This window comes from Sinocyclocheilus grahami, unplaced genomic scaffold (genome assembly GCF_001515645.1).
Source record: "Sinocyclocheilus grahami isolate Dianchi unplaced genomic scaffold, SAMN03320097.WGS_v1.1 scaffold302.1, whole genome shotgun sequence".
NCBI classification, from domain to species: domain Eukaryota; kingdom Metazoa; phylum Chordata; class Actinopteri; order Cypriniformes; family Cyprinidae; genus Sinocyclocheilus; species Sinocyclocheilus grahami.
Window position 1 is genome coordinate 742912 of NW_015505481.1, and position 20373 is coordinate 763284.

Sequence of the window (20373 nt, forward strand, 5' to 3'; positions counted from 1 at the left end):
GTAAACAGTAATTTTATCTTGAATCAAAATTGAATAATGCTAAAATGCTAAAATGCTAAAATGCTAAAATGATGTTGAGTGATAAATAAGTATTTTGAAAACAGCTGAGCTGGCATGCTAGCATTGCTAATTTTAGTGAACTCATCCCCAGCACCACCTTTCAGTCCTCTATGAAAAAAACAACCAGATGCTATTTTTTTTGTTGGTTGTTTGTGTTTTTGTGTGTGTGTGTGTAATCAGGTGTAATCAGAACCATTAAGTCGTCTCACCTAATAGCCGCCCTCCTGTTGATAGCATCTCCTCAACTTTTATTCACCTGCAATTTGACCTGTCAAGACGCGACCACCTCCCTCCACATTTCACCGCTATGAAACAATGACTTCCTCTCACGGTTTAGCTCTTTTTTTTTTTCTTCATTCTCACTCCACCTTCCACACTGCTGTGTAGAAATGACGGTATTTGTGTGCACTGAAGCGCGGTGAGGGCGACGCATTCAGCTCATTGGAAATCTACCCACATTAGCATTTGTCTCCGTTCTTTTTTATCCCTCCCTTCCCATTCTCTCATCCTCTCTTGCATCCTTCCTGTCTATTCTGGATCAGACAAATAAAAGTTGTCGCCACTGGGTCGTCGGGCAGAGCGTTTGATGCTGTATGTCTGTGTGAGTGCTTGTGCACTGGTTTTACTGCTGAGCAGAATACGGCTGAGATGTTTGTCTTTTACAAAAGAAACACTCCCTTAGTCCAGTGATGAGGCTCTTAGCTGGATACAGAGCTAATCACTCGTTCACGCCCAGCAATCGATGGAGGAGGAGGAGGTGGAGAGCGTTTTTTGTGTGTGCATGTGTGTGTGTGCAGAGATCAATGCCGCCACTCAACTCGTGGTTTTGGCGGAGAGACAGAGCTTCTCAAATGGCTTTTCCCCAGAAGGCACACGTCCCTGCCCACAGATCTACAGAACCACGACCTTCAGAGCAAGAGATGGGGAAAAACTCTGAGCCATGAAGATTAGAGGGATTGTTTAGCCACAAATGGAGATTCTGTCATAATTTAATTACCCTGATGTTGTTCCAAACTTGTGTCACTTTATTTTTTTTCTGTGGAGCACAAAAGGAGATATTTTGAATAATGTGCTGGCTGCTCTTTTCCAGGCGATTGCAGTGAATAGCAACTGGACCCTTCAAGCTTCAAAAAGGAGACAAAGCATCCTAAAAAGATCCTAAAAGTTGTGCATATGACATGCAGTATTTTGGAAATCTTCTAAAGTGTTACGGTAGAGTGAGGAACAGACCAAAATATTAGTCGTTCACTGACAGTCCTCCCCTTCAGTGAGCCAGAATGTTTCAAATGACAAAACAGTCAGAAATAATTTCCAGATAAAATCTGTCTATGATTACCTGTCAGGTCTGTCCCAAAATGTAAAGTAAAAAAAAAAAAAAAATAATATATATATATATTTTTTAAAACACATAAATATTCAAATCATATTTAAATAAAGCATAAATGTTTAAGTATTTAAACAAGACAGACATATATTTAAATAAATGAATATTCAAGTTGATAAAAGTGGTTAATATGACTTGTGTAGTATATTTACATTTAAATAAATGCATTTAGGAGACACTTTTATCCAAAGCAACTTAGAAAAGAGGAGAAACAAAGCAATTCATTAAGAGCTAACAATATTCATAATATACAATGCTAGGTTTATTAGACAACTATATATTATATCACTTATATGTTCAATTATACATTCAAGACTTTTATATTCAAGGTACATTCAAAGTGACAGACAGTGTGAGAAACAGACCGAAACTGAAGTCGTCCAATAACATTCCTCCCCTCTAATGAGCTGTTAACTGAAATGTTGAACAAGTGAGTTCTAAATCTACTAAACACATCAGTACCGTTTGTGAACAAATCATTCAAATCAAGTCAATGAATAGATTCATTCAAATACAATTTGTTCATGAATCATCAAGAGCTAGAAAAGTTTCTGACTAATGTTTTCATTGAATGACTACTTTAAGTTTTGCTATATTTAGAATATATATCATCTGGACAACTCTTGTGATACTTTTGAGTGCTTTTTAACGCTAGAGTGCTTCAGTCCCTATTCATTGTAACTTTTGAAAAGAGCAGCCAGGTCATTATTCTAAATTTCTCATTTTGTGTTCTACAGACAAAGTCAGTCATGCAGGTTTAGAACGACATGAGGGTGTGTAAATAATGACCCCATTAAATGAGATAAAGGGAGGGCAGACAGACAGAAAAAGAGGCAGGGATGTGTGAGTGAAGCTGAGCACTGGGCAGCAGACTCAGCCGGGCCGTGCGTTTGTCTGCAGGGACAGTGTGAAGTGTGACGTCTGAACAGTAGGGAGTGGGTTAATGGAATTCTATGCTAGACCGAGCCGCATGCCAGCCTCACAATATGGCAGCAGTTTGGAAATTAAAATTGAATGTGCTCTAAGAGGCTGTGAGAGAGAGGGCAGTGAGACAGGCGCGTGTGGGATGGGCCGAAGGGACCCAGGCAATCCTACACATTCATTCTGCTGGTAAATAGCAGCGGAATCATGGGAAAAGTGAGAGGCAGGCAGATATTCATTTGGAGTGATTGTAAAGGTGTCGGAATTGAAATCAGCTGTGCGTATTTTTAATTACAGTCGCCTCTTGTTCATATCACAGGATGTCAATGGCATGTGTAATTTAAGAGATGTGTGTGCACTGCATAAAATGTTAGAAATTAGTTTGTCTGATAACCTGGTGGACAAAGCACATGTGCTAACATGTTGGAGTTTACATCAAATCTGTCTTTGATAGTTTCTAGAAAATATCCCTTATTGTTTCCTGTCAGTTCTGTCCCATCTATTAAAGGTGAAAAGTCTCATTTCATTTTATGTTCAGTAGTTATGTAAAAAAAAAAGAAAAATGTTAAATAGTCAAACAGACAGATATTTAACAAAAATTCTAATAAAACATACATATATATTTAAATAAATATTTAGACAAGGCAAATACTTAATTAAATAAAAAAACAGACATATGTTTTAAATAAATATTCAAATAAAACAGATATATTTAAATAAATATGTAAAACAATAGATATTTAGATAAATATTTAAAATAGTAGACAGACAGATATTTTTTTTTAAATGTTCAAACAAAACATAGAGATATTTGAATAAATATTCATATAAAGCTGATATTTAGAAAGACAAATATTTAAATAAATATTCAAATCAAATAGATATTTAAACATATTTTAAAGACAGACATACATATTTTTAAATAAATGTTTAAACAAATTGTGCATATATTTAAATAAATATTCATATATATATATATATATATATATATATATATATATATATATAATATTTTAATGATATATATATAATACAGACATACATATTTTTAAATAAATGTTTAAACAAATTGTACATAGATATTTAAATAAATATTCAAATTATACACTTGGTGCATAATTATTAGGCATGTTGATATTCTGATGATATTTTTTTTCCAAGCACATTTTACCAGTTCCAAACCACATCAATCTAACTACTATTGATTTTGTATTTAATCATTTATAAGTAATATATAATTGTCCAGCACCACATCCTCTTGTTCCACTGTTTGAAGAATTTATCTTCCCAGAATCTGGCAGTAAGGTTTAGGAGCTCATTTTTAGTCAATCCTGCAAGACAGACTTTTCAGGATAGGAGATGGAATAAAAATGAGCTCCTAAAACTTACTGCCAGATTCTGGAAGATAAATTCTTCAAACAGTGGAACAAGAGGATGTGATGCCGGTCCTTCAAGAGTCACTCTCAACTTATCTGTCCATAAAACCTATAAAATATTAGTGTATTAATGTATTTCACAATACTTCAGCAGTTATTCAGTTATTCTTATTTAGTGAGGGTCATTTTTTTAGGATTTTTTACCCAAGCAAAGTCTCTGAGAACCTGACACCTTGTAATTCTGGAGACTCCAGGAAAGTTGCAGTTCTGGAAAATGGTGGCGCTGGAGACTAAATGGTTCTTGATGGTTTTACACCTAATTCTTCACATTAATTCTTAATACTTTTGCAGTTAACATGTATTTTCTTCTCCACCTGTTTTTTTCTGACCCCGCTGTCCCATGGCTAATTTTATCAGTATATAAATGATTAAATGAAAAAAATATCATCAGAATATCAACGTGCCTAATAATTATGCACGCGGTGTATACGCACACACACACAAACAGTATATAATATACTATTTAGAACTATTTAGGGAAATATTCAAATAAAACATATATGGATGTTTAAAAAAGTTAGCTGGACAGACAAAACAGACTATTATGCAGAGTTTGATGCTTAAAACAAGTACAAAATCAAGACAAATGTCCAAATAAATCTTGTTTTAAGCATATTTACATATTTTTAGAGTAGGAAAATAAAATAGCAAGTTAAAATAATGTCTGCAGTGCATAAAAGCCCAAGTCAGCCCAAGTGCTGTGCAAACGTGTTGTGAATGAGAAAAGCTTTTAGTGCACTTGTGTGAGACCGTATGTGTGTGTGCGTGACCTGTTGCCAGGCTGCTGTAGGTGTGATTGGCTCACAGCTGTAGATAATGGATCAGTTCTCAGTGGACTGTGAAGGAGAAAGTTGGTGAACAAGGAAATCGGCAGTACACTTCCCCTCAGCCTGCAGCCGACGGGGCCTAATGACTGTGCCCTGTGACCGCACACACACTTAATACAGAAGGAACCACAGACATTTACACAGGCCGTCTGTCATTCCGTAGCATGCCAGCTTGGGCAGCAAGATCCTTGCCAGAAACTAAACGTTCACCCAGGGAGAGCGAGAGATACACACACACAGACCGCCACAGTTTAACAGACGCACACCCACTTCCTCTGTGTCTAACAAACACATTAGAGCTGTTTTACAAATGCTGCCAAAGACATATTTAATATCTCTCTTTGTATTAAAGATGCACGCTGTCTTTTTCACACATGCACACAATAGCCACAAACTGCTTCATCTGCAGTCTGGGTGACAGGTTTACCCAGCGTTTGCTGAATCATGTGTTTGATGGATTTAGCAGCGACGTGATGAATAGACCTGCTTAAGAAATTCAGTAACATCAACAGAGAGAAACAAACAAAAGATGTCAGTAATGTCAGGTTGTGGCTTATTCTTATGTTGGTACTGTATGTGTGTGGGCCAGGTTTTGCCTTCATCGTGAAGCCCAAATGTCCCCAGAAGGATAGTAAAACCTGAGATTGTGGAGACCAGCAAACGATCGGAGGAAAATAAGAAAAAGACTAGAAATATAGATGCGATGGTGCTTGGGGAGACATATGGAGCAGTTGTTATTTTTGCATTTACTCACACTTTCCAGTGCCTCGCTGTAAGCTTGCACTCTTTCACTATTTCATTGGTCTTTCCTCATTGCTGCTCTCTCAAATGTCGAGAGAGTGTGCATATTAGAAGACAAGATGGCTTGAAAGTTTTAAGTCTCACAAGTGATACTGTAATATTGAGGCTTTCTTGTCACAGACTAGCTGTCAGCAGACTAAAATTAAAGGCTTGGAGTTTGTGCTTAGCTTTTAATAAACAGTGAATGTCGTAATGAAAATCTAAAAATGCTAACAGGTTTCTGTATGGATGCACAATATATGTGTGATATATCTAACTTGTCGTTCATGTATTGTTAACTGAAACTTTGCACCAAAAATACTTTTTTTTCAGTATTGTCTTTTATCAGTATTGTCAATATTGTATATACATACTGTATTATTTTTATTTTAAATGAATATATCATCTAGGGATGAATAATGTATTAGTACTAAATTGGTAATCAGCTAATATCAGAGTTTTTTTATTTATAGGTATTGGTTAACAGGGATGGGCAGTATTTCAAATACATGTATTTGAAATAGAAAATACTATTTTGTATTTTGTATTTAAAAACCCTTGAAAAAAAATCTAATATATTTTGTATTTAAATATATTTAATCTTAGTATTTTTGTATTTTCAAAATACATAAAAGACTTTTTGCCAATCTTTATTAGACAGCTGATTTCCTGTATCAACTAGTTCAAACATGCCTGTAACCGGGCGAACGAGACGAGAGACTTGCAAATCCATTTGCAAGCTTTATTAGACAGAGACGTAGTCAATAACACAGGCAGGGTCGAAACACCAGCAAACAGGTATGGCACAGGCAAGACACAAGAGTATTCCAAGGACAGACGTGATCAGACTCCGGCGAACAATATCCAACAGGTACGCAGCAATAGTCCAGGCTGGGGCAAACGGAGTCCGAACAGTAAAACAGTAGATAATCCAAGGTACACAGGCAGGAATCAGGAAACAGGTAATAGCAAGACTAGACTAGACTATGAAAACACGAAATGGCTCCGTAAAGCAGCTATCACTAGGAGAGTGATAAACGCAGAACAATACTTGGTGATTAGAGAAGGATTTGAGTGGTTGTTATATAGTGTGTGTGTGATTGGCTGCAGGTGAGTCCAATCAGTGCAATGGAGCATGGGAAATGTAGTCCAGGGTGACGCAACAGTTTGTGTGGTGTGAGAGTCAATGTAATCAGAAGGCGACCTCTGGTGGCGAGCAGACAGAAGACCACTGACCGGATTCGTGACAATGCCACTTTCATTCATGTGAGCTGCAGCTGGATGACTCCATCTAGAATTGGGTTCTAGGATTTTCTGGATTCCTGTAAAGAAATAAGGAATAATACTGCCTTCGTGTGCTATCAGAATGTCCTATTTCCAATTTCAGAAGTCCTGATTACAAGCATGTCGCATTCAAGTGCTTTGTTGTTGGAAAGAATAGGAATCGTGGAGGACGCCAGGTTTCCTGGGAAAATCTTATTAAAGCCAAAATCGTAGATATTGAAGATATTTAATTTTGAATAAAATTTAGCATCCCATTTGTTGACAAATATATCATTCAGAGTGCTATATTTTCAGTTAGCTTGTTGATGATTTTCAGTCAAATACATGCTGTTTTGCTGTGTAGAAAGAAACCATACAAAATGCTTGAAATCGTTATTGCACTATGTGCATGACTTGCTTTTGTGGGGAAAAAAGCATACCTGTCCCAGCAGGTAAAAAAAAAGCACTAGCAAGAGGAACATATCATTAGCACTAGTCAGTCTTGTAAGGGTTTTTTTTTGGTCAGATTTTGGTTTTATCAACTAGTTAGTCAGATGTGTTCATTAAGCTTTAATCATTACTGCTTGCTATGGCGATATGACAATATACTGTGTATGTCAGTGATGATATAAAGTGTAAATCGACTGAACTTTTTCTATATCATTTATATATCGTCGTGGTATGCAAATATATCTGTGGAGCTTTTAGTGGGCAGGAGCTATTGACATGTCAGAGGGATAAAGAAACATGGATGAATGAGTAATAAGCAGCTTTCTGTGTGTGTGTACCCCAAGACAAAGGTAACTATAATGCTAATAATAAAGATATATTTAAAAAAATTGTTCTAAGGACATACTCACACTAGGCACAGTTGCCTTGTACTAAAGCCCAAGCGCGATTGTCCTTTCGCTAACAGACAGATACCACAGGATTATTACAGAGGCAACTGAGGTTAATGGTGGAATTTGCAGCTTTACTCACAAACTACAATACATGTTCATCAATAAGATGAGAACCAGTGCCATTATAAGTCTAAATGTACTCGAAATGAAATTAATTGAAAAGTGTGATATCCAAGTAGTAATAAAGATTTTTGCTGTCATAATGATATGCATACAAAAATAGTAAATGAACTGTTCCATGCTCCTGCGCAGTTAGCGATCAAACTACATGTGTACCGCACCCGAGCCACCTCTTCAAGCGGGCCAGGGCATGGTTAAACGAACCGCACTGGACACTGTACAGAGCAGTCGCACTTTTGAAATGAACTGGACTTTGGGGGTCAATCGCCCTCAAGCATGGATCAGATCCCCTAATCTAAGTGAATAGCAGACAGCACACCACAACTATAACCATAACAGCACACAAAATGATGAATGATAAAAACACTGACAGCCAATCGGAATCATTTCTGCTTTAAAGAGCTTGAGCATTTAAAGTGACAGATGACACAACTGCATTGTATACTTGGAATACACTAATATAGTTATCTTTAAAATTATCGTTCTTAGTGTAAACAGGCCTTAATAGTGTTACTTCACTGGATGGCCAATTTCAAATGTATTTTGTGTATTTTCAAAATACTCTATTTGTATTTAAATACATTTTCCCACACAGTATTTGTGCCCATCTCTATTTCTTAAATATCTTAATCTTAAATAGGTCGTGACAATCTCATTAACCCTGCTTTTATATTTAGATTACATTTAAGGTCATGTAATGCTCATTGAAAGGTAAATGTAATCTAAATTTAAAAATACTAATAATTTTTTTGAAAACACATTTAATAATTTAATAACAGAATGCAAGCCAGAAATGTAATATTGGTGTGTCCCTACATTCTCAGAAAAAAGGTACAAAAGCTGTCACTGGGGCAGTATCCTTTCAAAAGGAGCACCTTTGTACCTTATTTATCCTTAAAGGGTGCATATTAGTACTATAAATATGCATGTTAGTATGTAACGTACATATTAGTACCTAAATGGTACATATTAGTGCTTTTTGAAAGGGTTCCGACCCAGCAACAGCTTCTGTACCTTTTTTGCTCTGAGAGTGTAGGTTTCTGTGATTTTGGTTTTAGAAGTATGGAAAGAAAACATCATTAGCTCAGTATAAAAACAATAGAAGTCAACTGAAAGTCACCACCGTGCTAGAAAAACGTGTGTTGTCTCTGACCCCTCTTTAACACAAGCTTATTGCTTCTTTTTGCTCTTTCCCAACAGAGAGCTAAAATTGGTCCCAGCAAAACAGATGGCTCTTCCTCCAACGCCATCTCCAAATTCGACAGCAATGGCAACCGGGACCGCATGAAACTGTCCGACTTCAATTTTCTCATGGTGTTGGGCAAGGGTAGCTTTGGAAAGGTAACTCTTGCCATCTTCTTTCGCTCTCTCTCTCTCTGTGCGTCTCAGGTAGACTCACTGGTGCTTCGAGCAGCAGGTATTCTCGATCTTTGAGGTCACTCTAAACAACTAAGATAATGCAGGCTAAAAGACAGTGAGAGGGGAAATAGGAGGGTGAGTGGGCTCATGTTCCAGCTGCTGCCAGTTGCCATGGCAACAGGATTTTAAAATGATATTGATATGTTGAGGTGCAGTGCTAGACCTCTGTCAGCATCATTAGCAAGACTGTTTGATGTCGTCCAAATCATGACAAACTAAATGTCAGGCTTACTGTTGCATCTGATAGACTGATCTGTGCAGTTCGCTGCTGCACCTTTATTCTCGACCAGACGTCATACAGTACGTGACCCTGAGGTTCACTGCAATCTCATAGACTCGTGTTCAGATAGCAAAGGCAGTGCTGAAGTCAGCCGAAACTTGCAGTCTGAAAAAAATTGTGATTGTTTTCCAGTAAAAATCTGCAGAACATTAAAATCGTTTTTGGATAAAAAGATATGATGGAGCTTGTTTTCTTAACTTAGTCCGGTGCTCCAGAGTGCAACTAAACAGAAGTGGTTGTTGTAGGCAACAATAAGCGTAGCATGAGCTGTGCCGTCTGATTTTTGAAAATAAAAAAAATTTAAACTACTATGAAGCAGGTTTTTCTAATGAGGCAGTCAAAAAGATTCAAGAAATAGCGTTAAACTCACCCGTGAGTTAGCAGATTGAATCAGACTCCCTCAGTCAGTGAACTGTCACTTCTGACTCTCTCTGAACTGTCAGTGATTTTGCAATTATGTTTGTGTGAAATTGAACAAGGAACCTTTAAGAAAAGGCTTTATTTTTATTTTATTTTTGTCATAGGCCATACAATTGGCAGATTTTATTAAAGGATAAAATGTAAAGTTTTCTTTAAGGATAAAAAAGTAAGGTTTAAAGTCTGCATGAAATGAATTTTTTTTTTCTAAATGCGTGTTTATTGATAACATTGTGAATTTTTGAGGTTGTATTGTTGAATCAAAAGGTCATTACTCGATATTGTTACTTATGTAACATTGACACTTTAAAAAAGACAATTTGACAATTATTGACTAAGGAAAATTAAACATAAAAGGGATAGTTTACCTAAAAAAATTATAATTTCTTTACTCACCCTCAAGTTGTTCCAAAACTATACAAGTTTCTTTCTTCTGTTGAACATAGAAGATATTTTGAAGATTGTTGACTTCCATATTATGGAAGAAAATACTATGGAAGTCAATGGTTACTCTCAGCTGTTTGGTAACAAACATTCTGCAAAATATCTTGTGTTCAACAGAAGAAAGAAACTCATACGGGTTTGGAACAAATGGAAGGTGAGTAAACAATGACAGAATTTTCATTTTTGGGTGAACTATACATTTAAATCAAGTCATAGTATCTTACACAATTTTGCTTCTCAATTCTTCTTCTTCCTCTTGTTTTTAAAGAAATAGGTTACCGAAAAATGAAAAGTTTGTCATCGTTTACTCGCCCTCATGTCATCCCAAACATGTATGAGTTTCTTTCTTATGTTTTAAATTAAAGAAGATATTTTAAAGAATGCTGGTAATCAATCAGTTGTTGTTGGTCAATCAGTATTTTTTTTCCTTACTATGGAAGTCAGTGGGGTCCAACAGCTGCTTGGTTCTTCGAAATTCTTCAAAACATCTTTTTGTGTTCAAGAAATAAACTTACAGGTTACAGGTTTGGAACGACTAAATGTTGACAAAATTGTCATTTTTGAGTGAACTATTCCTTTAACAATGTTGAGATACTTTTATTGGAATAAAGACAAAGATGCTCATTAAAAAATCTTTTACAAGAGTAAATAGGGGACTGGCGGCACTTTGTCAAAAACACTGTAGATTCCATGATGCCGAGCCTTCAGCAGAGGGAGCTTCAAAAGCTGACAGATGTGCACTTTCACGAGTCCAGTTGTGTGATTATGGGTTTGATGCAGATCTCACAGTTGGAGACATGATCATTGATCAGATTCTGTCCTTGAATATGCTGATCCTGGAGCAGTTCTCATCCAGGGCCCAGCAGATACTTTTGTGCAGCTGTACTAGCTGACAATGTCCTTGAGACTTTGGAGCACTGTGTGCAGTCGTGTACCTTTTGTTTGATGTGCGTTTTTCTAAACAGGTATGCAGTGGTAATGAATGCGTTGGAATGGATATGACCTGCTTGCTATGCTGCCAGAGTATTGTGTGTGTTAGGGTGTAGAGCCTGTGAGCAGCAGATGGTGTCCTCTGTAATGTTGAAGTGTATCGCTTCTCTTTTCCCATCGCCAGTCACAAGGTGTCCATCTGGGGTTGCCTTTACACTGAAATAACTCCGCTCATTTCAATATGTGCATTTATTTTCAAGAGAGAGCTAAAAAGCAGATCCAGACTGTCCGTAAAGTTTCTTCAAGCATTACTTTTCCTCTGTCAGTCAGGTTTTTCTCTATGTGACCTTGACGCAGAATGAGGGAAGGTATTTGAGAGATGCTTTCACACACTGATGAAGCACTATTGGTTTGGTGACAAGAAGTGTTGTGGCTGTGTCAGGCATATTGGATTGGGTTTAAATTCATCTCACATGCATAACAGTGTTGGGGAGCTAATTTAAATCTGTAGCTTTCCAAACTACAAGAGACACAAATAGTTATGCTACAGTCAAGCTACTCTTTCTACAACCTGAAAAACATCAAATTGCTGTATCTAGAAACCTTTAAAATGCCACTCAAATTGGTAAATAATTTTTTTGAATTGGTTTATTTACATGGACAGATTCACTGCAAAGAATCAGATTTTCTGGTGCTACATATGTGAGAGAGAAAGGATATTTTAGGAGAGCATGTTTGTTTACTGCCTTGTCGTGCTACGCTGCTACTTGTTGAAAAAAGTAGCTTGTTACTGGAAAAGCTACACAGTTTTGAAAATGGTTACACTACTGAAAAAAATGTACTTCATTTGCATATGGATGTAATGTACTGTATTAAGTCAGGCACCACAGTGTAAAACTCAAAGTGTGAAATGTTGGTGCTCTGAAAGCTCTTATTTGTTTTCTTTTTAATTCGTTTGATTTAATTTGTCTAGGTCATCTATGTTTCAGCTATGTTTATATGGTAACAGATGTTTTACCAGATGTCTCAATATTAGATTGCAATATACAATATTACATTGTAGCCTAGCTTTAGTTTTAGTATTTATGTTAATTGGCATTATTTCAGTTTAGTGATGTTATTGCTTTAATGTTATCTATCTGGCAAGTTGTATTTACCATGTTAAAAAAAAATTCATATTCAAACATATCAATTTTATTTATATTAAAATGTTTATGCATTTAGATTAAAATGTTTATACTTTTTAATGTTTATGCATATTTATTTAATCTTCCTTAATTTCTAATGCTCTTTGACTCAGTGCAGTCTTTCTCTCTTCTCTTTAAATTTTCTCCCTCTTTTTTCTTCCATCCCTCTCTCTCTGGTTGTCTCTTCTCTTTAGTATGTGTGCCTTCAGGCTCAATCCTAAAAATGAGCACAATTAAAATCTGCCTTCCCATTACTCAAGATTTCCTTCACAGTGCCATTGTGCCACACTCAAATCTGCTCCTTATCGTCTTCACATGTGTGCGAGAGCTTCATCTCCTCTGTCCGTCGTTTCTCTTCGTCTTTGTATATCATCTGTGCCTCCACTGCAGCTACTGTATGTTCTCTGGCCTAACATGCTTTAAACGTGCTGAGAATGAGTGTAAACGCTGCTGTATTGATCCGCAGTCAAAGGCCAGTGTATCTTCTGCTAATAAATGTAGCTCATGCGCTGTGTTACAGTGTTGCTTTGCTCATCTCCTCATGTTTGCTTCAGTTATGTGTTTGGCTACATAACTCTGAGCATCCCTGCTACCTTCACGCTCTCTCTCTCTCTCTCTCTGTTTGTCTTTTTTAGGTGATGCTGGCCGAGAGAAAGGGAGGTGATGAGCTGTTTGCCGTAAAGATCCTGAAGAAGGACGTGGTGATCCAGGATGATGATGTTGAATGCACTATGGTGGAGAAGAGAGTGTTGGCCTTGTCAGGAAAACCACCCTTCCTCACTCACCTGCACTCCTGCTTTCAGACCATGGTACTGCAGCTTCTCGTCTCGTCTCTTCTGCTGTCATCTCATTTCATGTCTTAGATTCATCTCATGACGTCTCTTTTGCTCTCCTTTCTTCATCTTCTTGTCTCTTTTCGTCTCTCATTTTGTCATCTCATCTTCTTCATTGTGTCTATTCAGTTCTCATCTCACCTTGTCCTCTCTCCTGTTCTCCTCAGCAGCTTTTCATCTCGTACTTCTCTTTTCCTCTCCTCTTCTTACTTCATCTTCTCCGCTTCATTTCTCTTCACCTCTTCTGCTCTCATCTCATTTCAAGTTGTTTATTTTGTTCTTCTCTCTATGTCTCATATAGACGCATCTCACCTCATCTTATCTCACGTCACCCTTTTGCTCTCATCTCCTCATCTTCTTTTCTCCCGTCTCTCCTCTTCTGTTCTCCTCTCCTGTTCTCCTCTCATCTGGTCATTCTTCTCCTCGTCTCTTTTTCATCTCATATTATCTCCTCTCTTTTGTTTGTCCTTACCACATCTTCTCATCTCTTCTCATTTCATCTCATCTCTTCTTCTCTCCTCCTTTCATAGCATCTCGTCACCTCTCCTTTTCATCTCAACTCATCCCCTTTTTGCTCCTCTCTTCTCTTTCTCTTCTCAACGTATATCCTCTGACATAAGCTGAAGCGTGGGCACACATGTCACTGTGTATTCTTTCATTTTGTAGCACATGACCAAACACAAACACGAACTCACACACAGGCACACACACTTGAATCCATCCCTCCCCATCCCCCACAAGCTGCTTAGAGACTGCAGTCATTTGTACATCGACAAGAATGGTGTTTGTGTGTGTGTGTGTGTGTGGTCATGTGAATGTGACATGCTCACAGGGGGGCAGCGCGCCACACACTCATCTGTGGCCACAGCAGAGCTGTGACAGGCAGCATTGCCATCTCTCAACATCCTACTGAGCACCGCATGAGCCCCTGTCACTGACAGCAAGATAGCGAGAGACGGTGAAATCGAGACAGGAAGTGAGAGTCAAAGGATAGAAAGGACTGAGTCAGACACCGAGGAGACTCTGGGGGAGGAAAAGATTGTGACGTCACGCGGCCGAAGCTCTTTTATGCCTTGTTTTTCTGGAACTGCATTGGATCTCAAACGAAGCTACGCCACTAAATCATCTCCTACTTTGCACACACGTTCGTTAAGAGCAAATAAAACCTGCGAGATATTCGAGCGGGGTGTTTGGAGGGGATTTCTTTATGGAGGGGGATCAGTCACAGGAGGTATTTGACAGCCAAACAGCTGCAGTCATGTAGATTATCCTCAAGCCTATAATGGGGAGTTAGTCAGATGTGTGTGTGTGTGTATGTGGTTGTGTATGCTGATGTGTTGTAATCGTGGGGGTTTAGGTAGTTGGTGTGTAGTGGAGTGAGGTAAAGACTCTTTCCCGCCGCCGCCCTCTTTCCTTCCCGACAGTGATGGGACCTCCTTTAAACACTGCTGCCTAGCAGTCCGTCTCCCCCTCGCACTCTTCATCACTTTCAGTCTCTTAATCCTCCCTGACTCTAATTCCCCTGACCATCACACACACACACACCACCACCACCACCACTGCAGGAAATAACACCACCCGAAACTGATGTAAAATAAGCCACATCATTACAGGAAGAAAGCTAATAAAATGGAGCCCAGGGAAAATGTGGCTGAAACTTGCAGATATGAAGACGTCGGGCATGTTTTGATCTTTGGATTTTGGCCCTGGGATTCGTCTCGTGTATTAGTGTGTGGATGTGCAGTTGTGTGTGTGTGGATTTGTTAAAAATGTATTATAGTCTTGTCACTAAAAGTAAATATTCTTGCAGGGGGTTGAGTAAAAGTAATACACAAATCCATAGGCATTTCATAAAATCTTACTGTTAATGTCAGTACATCAATACACAGAATTATATAGTATTTGGATAAATATATGAATAAATGGAAATATAAATGAATTGTTTGAGCCAGTTCCTTTTAGTGAATCAAAAATATACAACAGTATATAACAATATACAATCAGTGTTGGGGAGTAACTTGTTACATGTAACGGCGTTATGTAATTTAATTACAAAATAAATGTAACTGTAATCAGAAAAAATGTGTAATTAAATTACAGTTACTTATGAAAATGTTAACGATTACAAACGGAATTACATTTGAATATTTACACATCCACGTACAGCTTTAATTGATTTCTTTCCCAAATTGCACTGACTACTCTGAGACATACGGCCCTATAATTTCCGCGATGCGGAAAACACAGACTGGTTCGTAGAATCCAGTCATAAAAGCGGAATTCCTATAGCCTAACGCGGACGGAATATGCCACATTTTGGACGAATAAATCAAAAGTAGGTCACTTGAATCAAAACACGATATGGACTAGTGTCTGTGAATATTAAGCCGCAAAAAGACAATATATGAATCCTGCACGTGCTGCGTGTCTGTGGAAATCAGGCGCGGACTGGCCATCGGGAGAACCGGGACAATTCCCGGTGGACTGGCAGCCGATTTGGCCCGCTATTTTAATATTTTTATTGTATAATTGCCTGCCGAATGTACTAAAGCGATTATTTCCATTCCAATTCGCCATTCGATAATTAAATCTCTAATAAATCATGAATAGGTTAGTCGTGACTGGCAATGCTCTGTATCAGAGTAATCAATGAGAGAGAGAGAGAATGGAGTGGACTGTGGAAGCGCACAGGTGGAGCAGAGAAGTAAAAACTACTGTTCAGGGTTTCAAGTGCAGGTCAGTTTCATCTGTAAATATGCTATTGTAGTTTTGTCTTTGTTCACTTAGTTAAGCAGCAGCAGCCCATTCATCAATCATCACTCAAAATACTGTATAAAGGACATCATTATTATCTATTGTAATGTTACAGTAGTAATTTAGCAGACAAATAATCATATTTTATTAATAGGTTAAGGGGGAGCTAGGGCAGACAATAACCACAACCCTTACGAAAATTAAGGATGATTTTACTATAAGTCCAAAGACAATGGTTACTATTGTTAAACCATGGTAACCACAAATGAACCATGGTTTTTGCTACACTAACCATTTTAACCATGACATTTGTAGTAAAAAATAAATACAAATGGTAATCCATTTGCCAAAAAAAAAAAAAAACACGGTTACTGTACTTTTACTATAATAAAAACATGGTTAATTTTTGGCCTGAAATTTTTTTCCCAGTCCGCCCCTCGTGGAAATTAATGGTGCAGACATGTAGTACAAATTAATTTTTAAAAAATATTTTTAAGTTCTTTTTTTAGTGAATCAAAAATACAGTATGCAATATACAAAATATACAAGATGAGTCCTCTGCACAATCTAACTTTGTTGCAACCTAGAATTAAACTGCTGGTCTCGCCTGGCCAGAGGAGAACAGCACACTATTTCGACACTATTTCCCTGTTTAATACTGTAAAGCTGCTTTGACACAATCTGCAATGTAAAAAGCGCTATATAAATAACGGTGACTTGACTTGACAGTGTGTCCAGTATTGTCCAGTTCCCGGACAAATGAGCTGGTTCTTTTTAGTAAATCAGAAATATAGAGCAAAACAAATTCCCAAATGAATGAGAATGAGAAATGAATCAAAAACATTAAGTGAAATGTTAAATCCAGTTCCTGAGTGAATTACACTTATGAACAGATTATTTTTAGACAAAAACAAATAGAATGCTCCGCAGTTACTGATTTACCATAAATTACATTTCACGAGTTCACCTGCCCATCCAGTCCTGATGGTTATTGGTAAACAAACTAGGCTTGCTGTCCTTAATGGAGGCTCGAACCCGAGGCTCGGCTTGAGCGCTGAGTTCAACCCCCCCATTGCGGTAGTACCTAGAGGGAGAAAAATAGAAGTAGGTGGAGGGATGCCGGAAGAATTGACGCTGGGACAGTGCAATGAGAGCTGTTTATATAGGCTTGTAATGATGATTGACAGGACTGAATGATTAGGCTCCTCCCGAACCTACGTTTGGAACTTCATTTGTCATGTCCAATTCTAAATGAACCAATGACTGTGTTCTATTGTACTTAAAGAAGCGTTAAGAAACCATAATCAAATTGATTCCAAAATGTACTATTGTATTCTATTTTATTCTAAAATTTATGTTTAAAGGGGTCATATGATGTGATTTCTAGTTTTCCTTTTCTTTAATATGTTATGTAGCTGTTTGTGCATGTATAAGATCTGCAGAGTTACAAAGCTCAAAGTCTCCCATAAAAGGATCTATTCTATCTAGAAGAGAAGGCTGATCCAGATCGGGCTAAAACACCTCGTTCAAACACGCCCCCACATCTCTACGTCACGATGTGGAAATATTTGCCTAATGCCGCCCAGATGTGCACGCAAAGAAAGAAGGCGTGGTTTCAGGAACCGCAGTAGTGTTGATGCAGCCATGTCAGGGAGACTCTGTGCGAAAGCAGAAGCACTTTATTTGGCCTTCCGGAAGTAGATGCAATTAGGAATCATTGTTAAGATCTGTAAGAACAGAACAGCACAACCCAAATGTTCGAATTTGTGCAACGCATTTTATGGACGACAGTTTTGTGAACCTAGGAGAGTATGAGGCTGGCTGTGCACAAAGGCTATTTCTAAAAGAAAAAATTGGTCAATTTCGACTTTGCTATGACAATCTGGCGCTTCTGAATCAGCGACTGTAAGTATGTTTTGTTATTAGTTTAAGTATTTGCTATTGACTGTTCAAATGCGGAGTTTTGCGCAGCGCAGAGTAACGCGTCGTGTGTGTGTGTGTGTGAGAGAGGGGAACAGGGTCACATCACAGGAGAGTGAACTGCTTGTCAGAAATCATAGCACGTCAGCTGTCTTAACCGCGGCTTGTGTACTGCATCATCACTGTGTCTGTCACGCGACTCTGTTGACCTTTCGGGCTTGAACTGATAGTATAACTAACGACATTATTAACTGTCTTGATATTTACTTTAAAAACTGAAGCTCACGGTTATGGTAAGGGGCGTTACATTTCCTACGAGTGCTTGCGGTGTTCGGCCAATCACAATGCACTGGGTCAGCTGGCCAATCAGAGCAGACTGCGCTTGTCGGAAGGAGGGGCTTTGTTGAAAACGACACGTTTGAGAGAGGCGGGGCATAGAGGACCTACAATAATGTACAGTATTTGAAAAATAATGTGTTTTTTGAACATTAAAGCATGTCAACATATTATGTTACACCAAATACACAAAATAATTATCTTTAAAATAGCATCATATGACTCCTTTAACTCATTTGACCCCCAAGTAGCACTGCTACGTCACTAGCACTGCAACTTCTAGAATCGTTCTGTGTTACAAGAAAATTGTCTTGTCATCTTTTCTCAACTGTCCTGTGTTTGTCTCTTACCCCACTGTCTCTGTGTATCTACAGGACCGCCTGTACTTTGTCATGGAATACATCAGTGGTGGGGATCTCATGTATCATATCCAGCAGGTCGGCAAGTTTAAGGAACCCCATGCTGTGTGAGTACAGCTCTCGTCTTTGTCTCTTCATAGTGCCATCAAGTGGCTACACTTCAAAGATGTGGCATTTTCAGATTCAGCAGTTCAAAATCAGATGAATGGTTAATATTACTAGCCGATGATCCCTTTAAATCAATGATGCACTAGCAAGTTGATGAGTTCCCCAATGTGAACTGTTGACTTCAAAGAGTTTGTCAACAGTTGAATTAACTGATGAGCTTGTCAGCCAGCTAGCTGATTATTTCACCATGAGCTTACTGATTAGATGAGCACATTGATTACTCCATGATGAGCTCACCAATGTGTGTAAGTTAACTGAATGTGGTTGAACTCATCCAGCTAACACACTCTGTAGAACAAACAGGTGTTCTCCTTGTTATTGCCCAATTGGATGATGGGTGGAAAGGAGGGACATTCATAGGGCAGAAAGTGTTTCCCGCTGTGCTGTGTTGTCAGTTCATAGTGACCTCAAAGTAGTTTGACCCACTCTTGCTGCTGCCGCTCCTCCTCTACCTCTTCCTCGGTGCCCTTCTGTTGGAGATATAAGGTGTCTACTCAGCATAATTCGTAATTAGGTGTACGAAGGCCAGGTCAACCTGCTTCCCCCATCTCTGACTTTCTCTTTCACTCTTCTTTTTTTTCTTTTTAGCTCTATTTCTACAGATCTATGAAGTGTTGCAGTGATGGCATATTTTTGTAGGCCAACCAAGCAGTTCTTGATTCTTAAACGTTTTGTTCATCATGAAAAAGTTTGCTAAATTTTTAAGCTTAGCTACAGACCATAGACTTTACTTCAGTCATTTAAACATAAATATGTTTTAAAAACCCATTGACTTTTGGGACAATGTTACTGGAAGTGCTAAAATGCGAACTCATTTCTGTGTTTTTGGCCTACAGAAATACGTCATCTCTGTAGCACTTCATTCATCTATTCATCTCTCCTCCCTATTGTTTGATGAGGTATTGAGTTGAGGCAAATGAATTAGAGTAAAGATAGAAAGCTTATTTGTCCTCTTACATAGGGGTTTGTGATAGGTTTTGTTTACAATTATATTTTAATTGTCGTTTTAATGATTATCAACTACAGGTGCATCTAAAAAAATTTGAATATTGTGAAAAAGTTAATTTTTTTAGTAACTTATTTCAAAAAGTGAAACTTTCATATATTCTAGATTCATTACATGTAAAGTAAAACATTTCAAAAGTTTTTTTTTGTTTTAATTTTGATGATTAGAGCTTACAGCTCATGAAAGTCAAAACTCCAGTGTCTCAAAATAGTTGAATATTTGCATTTGAGTTTCATTAAATGACCATCCCTACAGTATAAATTCCGGGTATCTCTTGTTCTTTGAAACCACAATAATGGGGAAGACTGCTGACTTGGCATTGGTCCAGAAGACGATCATTGACACCCTCCACAAAGAGAGTAAGTCACAGAAGGTCATTACTGAAAAGGGTGGCTGTTCACAGAGTGCTGTATCAAAGCATATTAAATGCAAAGTTGACTGGAAGGATACTGTGTTTGATTGGCCAGCCCACATGCCTGACCTGAACCCCATAGAGAATCTATGGGATATTTTCAAGAGAAAGATGAGAAACAGTCGATCCAACAATACAGACGAGCTGAAGGCTCAATAGTGCCTCAGCAGTGCCACAGGCTGATCGCTTCCACACCTCACTGAGGCTGTCATTTG

General features: G+C 38.0%; 1 protein-coding gene across 2 annotated transcripts in view; it reads left to right on the forward strand.

The window, feature by feature from the left end:
• The window catches only part of LOC107601253 (protein kinase C beta type), a 150474-nt gene that overhangs the window by 90047 nt on the left and 40054 nt on the right, over positions 1–20373 (forward strand). For both annotated transcript variants that reach the window (XM_016293367.1, XM_016293366.1), the window contains exons 9-11: positions 8894–9034; positions 13006–13179; positions 18588–18679. In XM_016293367.1, the coding sequence (XP_016148853.1) occupies positions 8894–9034; positions 13006–13179; positions 18588–18679 (407 nt within the window). The remainder of the gene's footprint in view (positions 1–8893; positions 9035–13005; positions 13180–18587; positions 18680–20373) is intronic.